Here is a 13,212-nt window from a genome sequence, read left to right as displayed (position 1 = left end):
TTAAACAACTCATGCGGTTCCATAGATGTATCCTGTTTCAAGTCGCTAAATCCTCTACCTCTCTGCTCAGTGATGGTGATGCCCCTACCTAATTCTTTTCTGACAATGCTTCTACCCCCTTTGATACGTTTCCTACTAGGAAATTCCCTCCAGTTAAATTATATTATCATAATAAATTATTTAATCATAATTAATCATAACGGTTAACCATCTTCTCAATTCCATGAATTTGTGATTAACAATCAACTAGCATGTTATCTTCACTTGAAATATAATGACTAACTGTCTTACCATTTCACTAGATTATAACAAATTAAACTACTAACTGACTTCATGTGAGCCTCAATGGCTATATTTCAAATTAGGTCAAAATTTGGGATGTAACATACCATTCCCCTTATGGTTCATCGTCCTTGATGATCTCTACAAATTACACACTAAAAGAATATTCTGAATACAATATATATATATATATAGCATCATGATATCATAAAAATCATAATTGAAACTCAAGATCCATTTTTACTTCAAAGTTTCTAGAAAGATACTTGCATGGTAACATAAAATCAAACATGTACTCACTTGAGTTTACTTTACCATACTTGTGGTTGTCTTAACATCATTTGAGTTGATTCTATTTCATGTTCCTATCATACTCATGTAGGCACTCACCATATCATTACTTTGATTCCATATTGATATCTTCATTTAAGAGAATTTTTAGGGTTCAATGACTAAAAGTAAGATAAGCATTCAAAATTCAAATTCTTCAACTAGGAAGTTCTAGATCATAACTTGATCATAATTCAAATCACTTATACGTACCATCTGGCATATGTCATTCATTATTGGGTAGATCATCCTTGCAAACTTATAGATCACTAGGAATGGGTAAGTGAATTTATATTTTTCCATTTATGTGACTTTGGTCGTCATGTCCATCTCATAACATTTCATTAGAATAATCATCTCATGATAGAATAAAACAACTTAATATGTAAAATCAACATCATGCGTATTATATATGTATAGCAATGTGTCAAAGGGTAAAAACATGATATACTATGCAAGATCATCATACATCAACAATTCATAAGATTCTCATGAGTAACTCATCATTCATCTATAAATATCTAGAAATTTATCTTTTCCATTTATATGACTTAGGCTTCCATGCCCATCTTGTCAAAAGTTTTCATCTATAAACAAGTATTGATAGTTTTGATTATGCAAGTGTGTTTACTCCATACTGGAGCACATAATGATCTTGTCATTTAATAAGAAAGGATCATGGTTCATAGCTTTGTTTTCCTTCAGTTCAAGTTCAAAAAGGTAACAATTTATTTCTGCCATTAATTGCATAACGAATTATTTAGCCATCATGATGGATTTTGATAACATTTTATCAAGATTATAGAAACTGTTCTAGATTGCACAAGCCTTGGCATCTAGACCTAGTTTAATCTTCTCATTCTCTACCAAGAATTGCCCTCCCTCTTGGAATAATGCACATGTATCATTTTGGTCTTGCCATCTAAGTATTCAGGTGGTTTGAGTGTCCCAACAGTTATTCCCCAAAATAACTAAAGCATTTGGACAAACAAAAAAGATCTCATGTTCGACACATCTGGCTATATCTACCCTGGCCAATGATTTCAAAGTTGGTTTCATAAACTTGATCTCCACCACTCAACTTGCCAATCATTTTTATCTTGATCTCCACCACTCAAGTCAACAATAGTGGGTTACACTTTTTTGCCTAAACTGACACTGAACTCTGAATTTTTAAAAAAACATTCACTTTCAAATGCAAATTCTTGTTTAATGGTTAGGAATTTGAAGATGAAGTAAACTAGAGTCTTTTAGGCTTTTGTGTCTAGATTCTAAATCTATTTTTAAATTTTTAAAATTTTTTTTTTTATTGAATTATTTTTTCTCGTACGAAAATTGGTATGATATCAAAAACCTGATTTTTAAAGAGTGACACTGTTTTTGACACACATAACTTTTTTCTATAATAGATATCAATGTGATTCTTTTGAATTTAGTTTTTTAACATCCATACCTAAACCGTAGAGTTGGTCTTATATCTTTATCGTTAGTATTTCATATATTATTGTAGTTTAAAGTTGGTATAACACTAATTTAGACATACGTGGCTTTTGACACATGTAACTTATTATATATTTACCCAATTTTTAAAAAGAAAAATTTGATTGAAAGGTGACTCAAATATGGAGACTGTACTTATTTTTCAAAATTTTTATTTTTATATTTACTATTTTTCCATGAGCATCGAATATCTCAGTTTATTTTTTATAATAAACCTATATTTAATTCATGTTAAAAAATATATACCAAAAAGATTTGAAAAGCACCAAATTCATAGTCATTAGAAAGCTAGTTCAAAGTACTTCAATCATGTACAATTTTAGGTCTTCAGTGCTCCATTTGAACCTGGTAATTTAGCTCCGAAGAGAGGAAATCATTGAAAAAACTTGAAACTATTCATGTGGTCTTCTATCTAGCTAGTTTCGATAGAAACTTAGTTTCTATCGAAACTATTTTGCAAACTTTCGATAGAAACTAAATTTCTTAGTTTCTATCAAAATTATTTGCGGTTTACAGCAACGGCTAGCAAACCGCTTTCCTAGTTTCGATCGAAACTATCAAGATAATTTTGATTGAATTAGGTTTTGTCTTTATGATATTACAGTTTATAAATTTGTCCATTTTATATCTTTTCATTCTTCTTGGCTATTTTGAATGATTTCCCAATGTGGTTATCCAGTTTTGATTGCAATATCTAGTTATGCAAAATAAATCTTTTTCAACATTTACATTTTTAGTTTCTCAAAAAAAAAAAATGTTGGACCCAAGGTTTCAGTGTTGAACCCAATGCTCTGATACCATATGTATCATCCACTTTTCCGAGGTCTTAATTAACAACTAACATACTCAAAGAAATACAGTTATTATTTCATTTTCATGGGAAATAGTTAAATCAATTTTGTTCATATGGAAGGGATTGACGATTAAAATTGGTTAAACAAAACTTCTTAATTAAAAACTAAAAACACCATCAAATGAAATTACTACAGAAATTGAAATCCACATACCATGAATATTGAGGTCGACATCAAAACTAGGGATGCTTCTGCAACCACCCGGGTTAGTCCACAAATACCTCTATACCAATATCACAAAACAACTTCTATCCAACATTGTTAAATCAAAATCAAATGATGATTATCGGTAAATACCACTATATAAAATTAGGGCATCACTTACCACTGTAATCATTAAGGCATCGATTACCATAGGAATCTTCTAGGGCTTCTAATACCACTATTTCAAATAGGGCTTCTAATACCACAAATTTAATTAGGGCTTTCGATACCACTGAATCAATAGAGCTTTCGATACCACGGATTCAATTAGGGCTCCCAATACCACTATATCATCTAGGGCATCACTAAATCAATTTTAGATTCCTTTCCTTCTGATTACTTAATTGTGACAGTAACTAATGATTACAAAATATACTTATATTCGATATTCATATAAATGAAAAATAATCCATAAATCTATCTCTTGCATCTAGGTGTAACGATGAATTAACTCAATTAATTTTACCTTTTTGCATATTAATCATAAGTGTTAATACCTATTTCTGACAACCAATTAAATGTATGACTTATCTTTTTCTAATGCACTTCTAATAACTTATGGAGACATGAAACATTGTTAAGGGCTTAACCACCCAACCTCAAACCAAATCTTATCCCCACACAATCTCTAATGAGAAAGGCCCTCCCTACCCAGAATAGATAGGGGTCATCTTGCCATCCTCTGGGTATCCTGGTATTAACTACACCTCTCAACTCGATAGCAGGGTATACATTAAACATGATCTTGCATGAGTTATTAAATGTTTCCTTTTATAAATATTAAATCTTGTTATGTCATAACTGATACTAATTCATATTATTGTAGATTCCTTTCTCTGACCTCTTCACCCCTTTTCCTTGGCTTTACAGCGAGGTGAGTCTCAAGTGTTTGGAATCCCAAAGTAAACAACTCTGTCAATTATTTAGGAAGATTACATTCCTCCAGCATTTCACAATCTATGATTACATATATATGTTCCTTAAAGATTCTAAAATTTTATTGTTTAATTATTATATTTATTTAATCATATAGATTTCTATTCTACGTTCTTGCAGATACCATTCCACCTCTTCACCATTCATGGCTTCCTTGCTAGTGAATCCTAGGTGCTTGAAAGATTATAACCATTCTATTTAATTCACACCATGATTCTGATTTGGTTTCACACCTCTTAACCATTACAATAGCTTCACTGCCACGTGATGTCCTCGGTTTCAAAATATTCTAAATTTATGCTCAGTAATACATTAAAGGTTTGCAATCATAAGGATTCATTCCAAAACTCATAATTATCTCAGATTCAATGGGTTTGATGTAGGAGCATCTTATGTCAAAAATAAAGGGGGCATGTTGAATGTAAATTTTTAAATTTAAAAAAATTGTGGAGGAGAGAGAAAGTGACGAAAATAGAAGGAAAAATAAAAATAAAAATAAAAAGGGGAAAAAGGAGAAAAGAAAAGAGGAATTTCTATTTTTGAGTTGCATAGGTGGCATAAATAGAAAAATAAAATAAAAATAGTTGTCATTCCATTTATCGAGGTGTGTAGGTGGAATTCTAGAAGGTTGTGGTTAAATCATGCATTGGGTGGTAAGTGCCAATTTAAGCAAGGCATATGAGCATTTCTAATCAAGCTTTGGAAGGTCAAGCTTCAAGGGGTGGAAGTTTCAAGGTGGAAAGCTTCAAGGTGTGAAGGCTTGAAGGTGTGATCTCTTCTTAGTAGAAGCTTGGAGAGAAGGAGGAAGCAAGGAGCTAGTTTTCCTGAGTCTGTGGACAAAGCATCAAATGTAAGGCAGTTTACAGTAGGATTGTCATGGAGTTGTGAGTTTGTGAGAAGCGCTAGTGGCTGCAGTTTAGAAACAAGGAGGTTGCTTGGTGGCTTGCGAGCACAAGTTGAGATCTCAGAGGTTTCTACCAGAGTGTGGATCTGGACTAGCTAGTGTTTGGGTTGGATCTTGAGGGACCTTGAATAACTATTATTGTAATTGCTATTGTATTTGGTCATAACCGAGAAGGCCTTACAACCTGACACATTGCATGTAACAATTATTTTATGAATAAAGAGTTGTCATTTGATATCAGATCTTGCATTCTTGGTTGTGAGTTGGTAAGGGTAGTATGGACCTTCATCAGGGTTGTACATTTGGTGTAAGCTCAAGATCAACATAATGGATTATCTCTACTAATTCAATCTTAACTGGCTGAGAAGAACATGTCGAATCAAAATGAGAAAGAAGAAAATAAATAAATAAAAGATTTAGGATGGGAAATACATGTGCATAGATATTGATTTATACTGCTCAATTGAATTCTCTATCCTTAAAATCTGGAATTCAAGTATTCTCATGGATATTCAAATTTAAATAAAAAATAAGATATTGGATTGTTATAAAACTGACTATGGTTGGGAGTTATGTATTAGTCTACACTCCTTATTTGTTTCTCTACTCAAAATATTTGACAACAACAAGGTACTTAATGGTAAACAAATTCTACAAAGGCATTGATAATATTCAGAAAGAAAGAGTATGGAAGCTAACTAAAACAAGGAATCATGTGACCTGATTTCAAGCTCGAGTTTCTCCATTTGCTAGTTGGTATTATTGATTTTTGTTGTATAATGCCCTATTTCAAATTTCTATCTCTATTGGTCTTAGAGGAAATTAGTGGAATGAACTGGATTATGGAGCCATGAAGGATTTATTCTAAGACCATTGTTCTCAAAACTTGGTAACAAACGTAGCAAATTTTGGGAGGAGAGTAGAGTAACGTAAAGAAGAAGGGTGATAATAAATTTGGAAAGAAAGACGTAATCCAAAAGAATAGTCTTGTGAAAGAAATATATAACCCTTGATTCCACTCACAACTTTTATATAAGGAACGAACCGTGACTTCTTGGCTCCCATTGGTTTCAAAGATAAAAAGCCATTTGAATTCCCAAGTTGACCATTTGAATACATCATAAATTCAATCTAAAGATAAGAGAAATAAAAAGGTTGGAAGGGAAGTTGGAAAGATTAAGACACCTCAAATTGCCAAATGTAAAATCAATTAATCATGCCAATTGTTAATTGATTAAAAAGAAAGAATATTAAAATAGAAAAAGCATGGAAAGAGAGTTGGAAGATTATAATTCAAAAATTATAATAATTTAAATGTTATTATAATTTGAATCTTATTAAAATCTTATATATGCACATAAAAACATCACGTTATTAAATTATTAAATTATAATGGTGTTAAATCATTTTATATTATATGCACGTTTATAAATATTCATTAAAATAATATGCTGAAAGATAAATTAAAATCCTTTGACATATGTTTTATATTTTAACTCAATTATTTTAATTAATTTAATTGTTTGAATAACTGATGCGGTTCCACAAATGTATCCTATTTAAAGTCGCTAGATCCTCTACCCCTCTGCCCAGTTATGGTGATGCTCTTGCCCAATTCTTTTTTGACAATGCTTCCACCCCCTTTGATATGTTTCCTACAAGGAAGATCCCTGTAGTTAAATTATATTATCATAATAAATTATTTAATTATAATTAATCATAACGGTTAACCATCTTCTCAGTTCCATGAATTCGTGATTAACAATCAACTAGCATGTTATCTTCACTTGAAATCATAAGACTAACTATCTTACCATTTCACCAGATTATAACAAATTAAACTGCCAACTGACTTCATGTGAGCCTCAATGACTATATTTCAAATTAGGTCAAAATTTGGATGTAACAACCTCTATATGAAATATTCTTCCAAAGTGCTTGTGAAATGGAGCTACGTATGTTTCATTTATTATAATTGTTTTGGAAACTATTTTATTTACATAGTAATTACTTTATATTCTATGAAAGATCTATTTTATATGTCAAAAAATTATGTTAAATCATAAATATTTATATTAAGTTTGAACAAAATAAATGTAAAATAGTAATTACTTTATCTTAGACATTTTATTTTTCTATATGAATATATTTTACTATCTATTTATATATGCAATTACACTTATTATATTTCTTAGTAAATTTAGTATTTTATTTGTATTTAAATAAGTTGAACTTTGATTTAAGAATTGTTTTTGTTAATATATTACTTCAATAATACAATATCTCTCTTTTTGTTGTTCTAGACGATCAATTTATTATCCTTCTTATATATATCTATTCAATTTATTTGTATACAAATTAATTATTAATAACATAGTTAAAAAAATATTATGTAATTATTTAACAAGGTTTTAAACAAGGTCACAATAGAACTTCAAATGCAAAGCTCTCTCCTAGGTATATCTTGTTTATTTTTAAAATAAAATTATTCGAAATAAATAAATAAAATTCTTCAAATACAAGATAGTAAATTATAGCCACATACTTACAAAATATTAATTTAAGATTGATATCTATAGTATATTTTTAGATAGATGTATTTAAGATATCTATTTTATTTAATTATTTTATGAAATCACATACTAGATATCTCATTTCTAGTATAAATATGCAATAGTAACGCACCGATAAAATTCCATCTGTTACAAGATCAACATGACTACAACTCAACTATTACAAATGTATTTAAAATATCTATATTATTGTTGATAAAACTATATTATTTAGAAAAATTATTCTTTTTAAAGTTCAATTTACTTTTATTTTTATTAACAATTCAACATATATTCATAATATTATATACTATAAATGCAATACATCAAACTAAAATTAAATTTATACAGAAATAACTATATTTTTACATTTTAATAAAAATTATAGTTCTAGTCACAAAATTAAATTACAGTGAACCTAAACATAATCAGTTATGGTTAGTAAGTTCGAAGTATAGTGTCATCATCACTTGACCAAAGTGATAGTTGATATAAAAGTCCTAATAATTCTCTCACATTTAAATAGTTGTGACATTTTCTTGTATGACTACTATACTTATATTTCATGTATGTAGTTTATGTAGAAAATTCAGAGATATTTCAAATTAAAATATCAGTCATAAGTGAAAGGAAAGTAAAGGAAGCATCAGTCTTATCATTTTTGTTTCTGTCAGTTCGAGGAAAGTAGTAGTACTATCGTTAAGTTACACCTCTCAACATGATGATATGGATGCCAATGAAACGTTAGACCACATAGAACATATTGATCATTCATTCTATTTAGTCAATTGATGAATTACAACCAAAGAAAGTGATAGACAAAATCTTGAGCCTTGATGAATCGCCTGTCCATGTGGTCCTATTACCACAGAATTACATCAGCAGAATCTGAATTATTATAGATATAACTATGATGTGATCATGAAGTGGTGGGCGGGGGCTTAGTGGCCAAGATGATTGAGTTGATAACCTCATTGTCAGGATGGATAACAGAGAGTATTATAAACCCATTATTTGAAAGATCTTCTTCTTCCACAACAGGGTACAGAAAACTTCTTGCTCCCTTGGCGCTCCTCAGCAACAATGCAGCTCCAGCTCTCATGTTCTTTCCAAGAAGTTCAATTATCCCCAGTTTTTGTTCCTTTTTCAATCCAACAAGAGCAGCCAGAATAACCACATCATATTCTACAAGCTTATTCTTACCCACATCATTTATATCACTTGTATGAAAGATCATTCTTTTTGATAGCTCTGGATCACTGATAACAAGTCTGCTTGCCATGGAATTTGCTTCCTGGTCCAAATCATAGTTTTCAAATAGTGTTGAAGGCATATGATGTTTTGCTAAAACAATAGATGACAAGGGCATTGGTCCTGAACCCACAAAGGCAAGTTTTGATATGGGAGAAGGGATGTTTTTTCCACACAAAGCATTGAACTCCATGGAGGCTAAGTTTATGTAGTTTGAGTAGTATGGGAAGAGATGGAGATTTGATAAGGGCTGAGGGAGGCTACCTATTAGAGCTGAAAAATGGGTTTCTAGCAGGTATTCTGCCTCTGCACAAAGAAGAATGAGATTGTAGCGGATCTTCTTTACATCTTTGCTTAGTTCATTGATGTCTATGTAGATGGGCATTGTGCAAACATGGACAAGCTGAGTTAAGAGAGTGTTCACAATGTTGGATGGTTTCAGGTTTTCTAGTACACTAATTTTTCCGTACAAATCTACTATGCGTTCCACTAGAAATTCTGAAGATGTTTCTGAGTAGGCTGCTGTAGGATGTGGTCTATCGTTGTGCAGTATTGAGATGGTAGAAGACATCTTTAAACTTTTAATGTCTTCTAATGAGAAGAGCTCGATCCTCCTCGATTATGTTGCTTGCTTCTCTGAACACGAACATACAAATTGTCAATTGAGTGCAGCCCCAAAATCACTTTTCAGTTTTTTAAGATTGAAGAACATTAAATGCTTTACTATGTGAGAGCGAACGAGACAATAATTGTGGTTAGCAAATTTAAAACAGAAAAATAGATTTAAAAAAACCATAGGGACTACTGTTGGATTATACCAAAAAAAAATGGAAGTTTGATGTAAGGACTAGAAGCTTCATTAAGATCCATGCATAAAAATTATTTGTAAAATAACGGGGGGAAATTAAGCACCCTATGGGCTGCCTTCCCCACACTCATACAATCAAAGTGCTTATACATGTCACTGTTTATTCTGATGACGAATCACATGGGGAAAGAGGAAGAAAACGTTTAAAAAGGAAGGGGTTGAATCAGGTGGAGTTTAATGCAAAGTTAATTTTTTACCTTTTGTTTTAATTATTTGGGTGGGAGGGTGGATCAACTTTCAGTTAATTGGTAAAGTTGAATAGTTCTAAATGAGTTCATAAAGAATCAAGTCTGAGTATAAGACTAACATCATCTGGGATGAGACTGAGATTGTACTGAACAAATTTGATGGAACGGATACATCTTAATCATTGACTCAGAAGATTTTCAGCGTGCTTGCATTCGTATTGGTTAAGTAAAGAAATTTAGGTATGATATAATACCCTCTATCAAAAAAAAAGTTGAAAATATAGTTTCCAATGAAAATAAATTCTTGAAATTTCTCTTGAAAAAATCTATCTTCATTTAAAAGGACTTGTGCATTTTCCAAGCAAATGTGGTTCTAAGAAGATTTGGTGGGATGTACATTATTAGTCAAAGGTTCTTAGCCAAGGGGGTTCAACCTATAGCTTGTACTTATGCATTCAGTTGCTAAACAAATTCTAGGTTCATAGGAATCCCCGCATTAAAAAAGAGAGTTGAAAGAGTGGTTTTTAGTGAAAATAGCTCCTGAGCTTTCTCTAGGAAAAACCTGTTTTCATTTGAAAGGACTTCTGCATTTTCAAGGAGACTCCAATTCTGAGAAAACTATGAAGGATGAATTTCCCTAACAAAATTTGAGTTTGATATAAAATAGTCCATGAAAAAAAATGGTGAAGCTATGGTTTGTAATGAAAATAGATGTCCTGAGTTCTCTCTTAAAGAAACCTATCTTCATTAAAGGAACTTATGCATTTTCAAGGTAATTGTGGTGGTTAATGTTGGATGAGTGTTTTCTTAGACTAATTTATTGATCTAATCATGTCTAACACTTGCACCGTGCTCATTGATTCTTATGTTGACGGAATGATCTGGGTCATTCCTAGAAGGACAAATTGATCTTATGGGCTGATGAATTAAGTCAAGAGTCTCTAAGATATTTGGTAAGTAAGATGAGGTTTTTGAAAATAAAATAATTTGAAGGTGCACTCAATACCTTACACAAGATTTAGAGATTTAATTGAAAACATCCTCAATATAAGATAAGACAAAACAATCTTCACAAGAGACACTAACTCTTGGTTTATAACTTTTAGAAGCATTGGCTCACCTAAATAGGCTATTGAAGTGTAAATTATAATGTTCATTCAATTGAAATACTCTAGAACTGTGAAAAAGGTTGAGGTCAAGTGATCTTCATTGCAGATTTAGAATTCCCTCATGGTTTAGAGTCTTCAAGACTTCCACTTTTTGGAGAAGATGGTGATAGGAGGAAGTAATATCCCTTCAATATAAAAACTTCAGAAATGTGGGAAAGCTCAAGGTTAAAAGATCATGACTAGGGTCTTTAAGATCCCCACTCTTTGGACAAGATGGGGATAAGAGGAAATAATAACTATTCAATTTGAAAATAATAAAAATAGTAGAAAGCTCAATGTCAAGCAATTTTCATTACATAGATGAAATGTCTAGTGACTAAAGTCTTCACAACCCACTTAATTTTGGACAAATATCTATTCAATATGAAAAATCTAATAAGCTTAGTAAGCTTTAGATGAAACAATTTTCCTTGCAGAATGAAATGCTCTCACAACTAAGATCTTTGCAACCCACATATTTGTAGACAAAATATGATAGGAGAAAGCAATATCTAATCTATTTTAAAAAAATAGAACGATTACAAAATTTGAGGTCGAGCAATCTTCATTACATAGATGAAATGACTTTGTAATCAACGTCTTTACGACCTAAAATTTTGAACAAGATGATAATAGGTGGAATCATCAAGAATCATATCATTCAAAATTTGATAATCTCAAAAACCTCAATGCAACAAAATGTTAAAAATATTTCACATCTATATATATATATAAAAGCTATCAATACATGAACCACAGATTCATAAAAATTTTACTATGACTAAATTTCCAGCAATATACTATGAGTTGGTATGTATTCGACCTTATAATGGAGCTCAGTATTAGAATTTTTATCCCATCAATGTTTAGCTTAGCACTTGGTAGAGATCACCTGTTACCAAACAGAAAATACCGAGCAATCTGACATCAAATGATCTTCAATAACACATACAGTATGCCAGCAGTTCTTTAACTTAAAGTGTCATATCATCATCTATAACCGAAAAACTCAAAGAGGGAAATAGTTCTATCAATCTAACGATACTCATGCTCAAAAAAACTTACAATGATCTCAGTTCTATACGCTTGAATTGCAGCCTTCCCCTCTGCAAACTTCACCTCAAGAAAAAAGAGAAAACACCAATACTATTGGCATTTACAATCAGATGTATGTAGCTGGAATAGACTGTGACAGCCATTATATTTATAGATCAAAACAGGGAATAAACTTGATGATTGAGAGAGGTTAATGAGAGGGTCCATCTGACGTTTTAGAAATAGTGTATCGTTTGGAGGCATATGCCTACTAAAATAATTGCACAACCAGGTATGAACTTTGTGGGTAGTGGACAGAATTGCTAGGTAGTGGACAGAACACAAACACCATGTGAGGAAGTAGTGAATATATTGATCAGTTAAAAGGTCATGTCAAGGGGATGACAACATCCTTCACTACGTACAGTGTACCCACTTACTCTAATCAATGTTAATCTCTTATTCCCTTTGTATTCAAATGGGATTATATCAGTTTAGTAGTATTTATATTATGGAAAACGTAATGCCTTAGCTAAGAGTGTTGACATTACTGGCCATAGCCATATATTTTACTTGAAGTTAAAAGGACGACGTTTGGAGTACACCCAGAGTTGTACAAGTCTCTCAGAGGTACAAGTACTATATGACTATAAAATGAAATGTGGATCTGGGACAAAAACCCGTGTCCATAATTTGATGGAGTCTAACTTTTTAAGAGAGTTCAATAAAGAAAAGTTATGTTACCAATATTATATGGAACATGGATCATAAATATTATATTCTAATGGTGAAATTAATTAATCTATATCATTTGTAATTTTATTTTGGATTTATGTTGATTATAATTACATATAACATACTTTATTATTGAATTGGATTTATTTCTAGTATTTGTTAGTGTGTGCGTGTGAGAGAAAGAGATGAGAAGTGGGTGAAGGTATCTAATTAAAAGTAGTTTAAAGTAGTAATATAATGAACTTTGTGCAATTATACACAAAAGTCAATGTAATAACAATCAAAATCTTATTGTAACAAAATAAAATGACAACATAATAATAATATAGTAAAATAAAAATTGGCATCTGCAAATTAAAAATTTGCACAAGATCTATTGTATTACCTTTGAATTTAGAGTTGATTGGTGATCTTCTTATCATTAT

The 13,212-nt window shown here is 31.1% G+C and overlaps 1 protein-coding gene across 1 annotated transcript; it reads right to left on the bottom strand.

The window, feature by feature from the left end:
• Positions 1-8,306: 8,306 nt before the first annotated feature.
• On the bottom strand, positions 8,307-12,204 carry LOC149563819 (nicotianamine synthase-like). The gene is made up of 3 exons (XM_089824083.1): positions 12,083-12,204; positions 11,841-11,909; positions 8,307-9,449 (listed from the first exon to the last, which is right to left on the bottom strand). Exon 3 carries the CDS (start codon positions 9,382-9,384, stop codon positions 8,482-8,484), a length of 903 nt encoding a protein of 300 aa, XP_089680209.1. The 5' UTR covers positions 9,385-9,449; positions 11,841-11,909; positions 12,083-12,204; the 3' UTR covers positions 8,307-8,481.
• Between the last annotated feature and the right edge of the window lie 1,008 nt (positions 12,205-13,212).

The sequence above is a fragment of the Cupressus sempervirens genome, chromosome 4 (assembly GCF_028749045.1).
Source record: "Cupressus sempervirens isolate cs-2001-9-10 chromosome 4, ASM2874904v1, whole genome shotgun sequence".
NCBI lineage: Eukaryota > Viridiplantae > Streptophyta > Pinopsida > Cupressales > Cupressaceae > Cupressus > Cupressus sempervirens.
The sequence above is the reverse complement of the archived record's forward strand: the minus strand, read 5'-3'. Positions and strand labels throughout refer to the sequence as shown.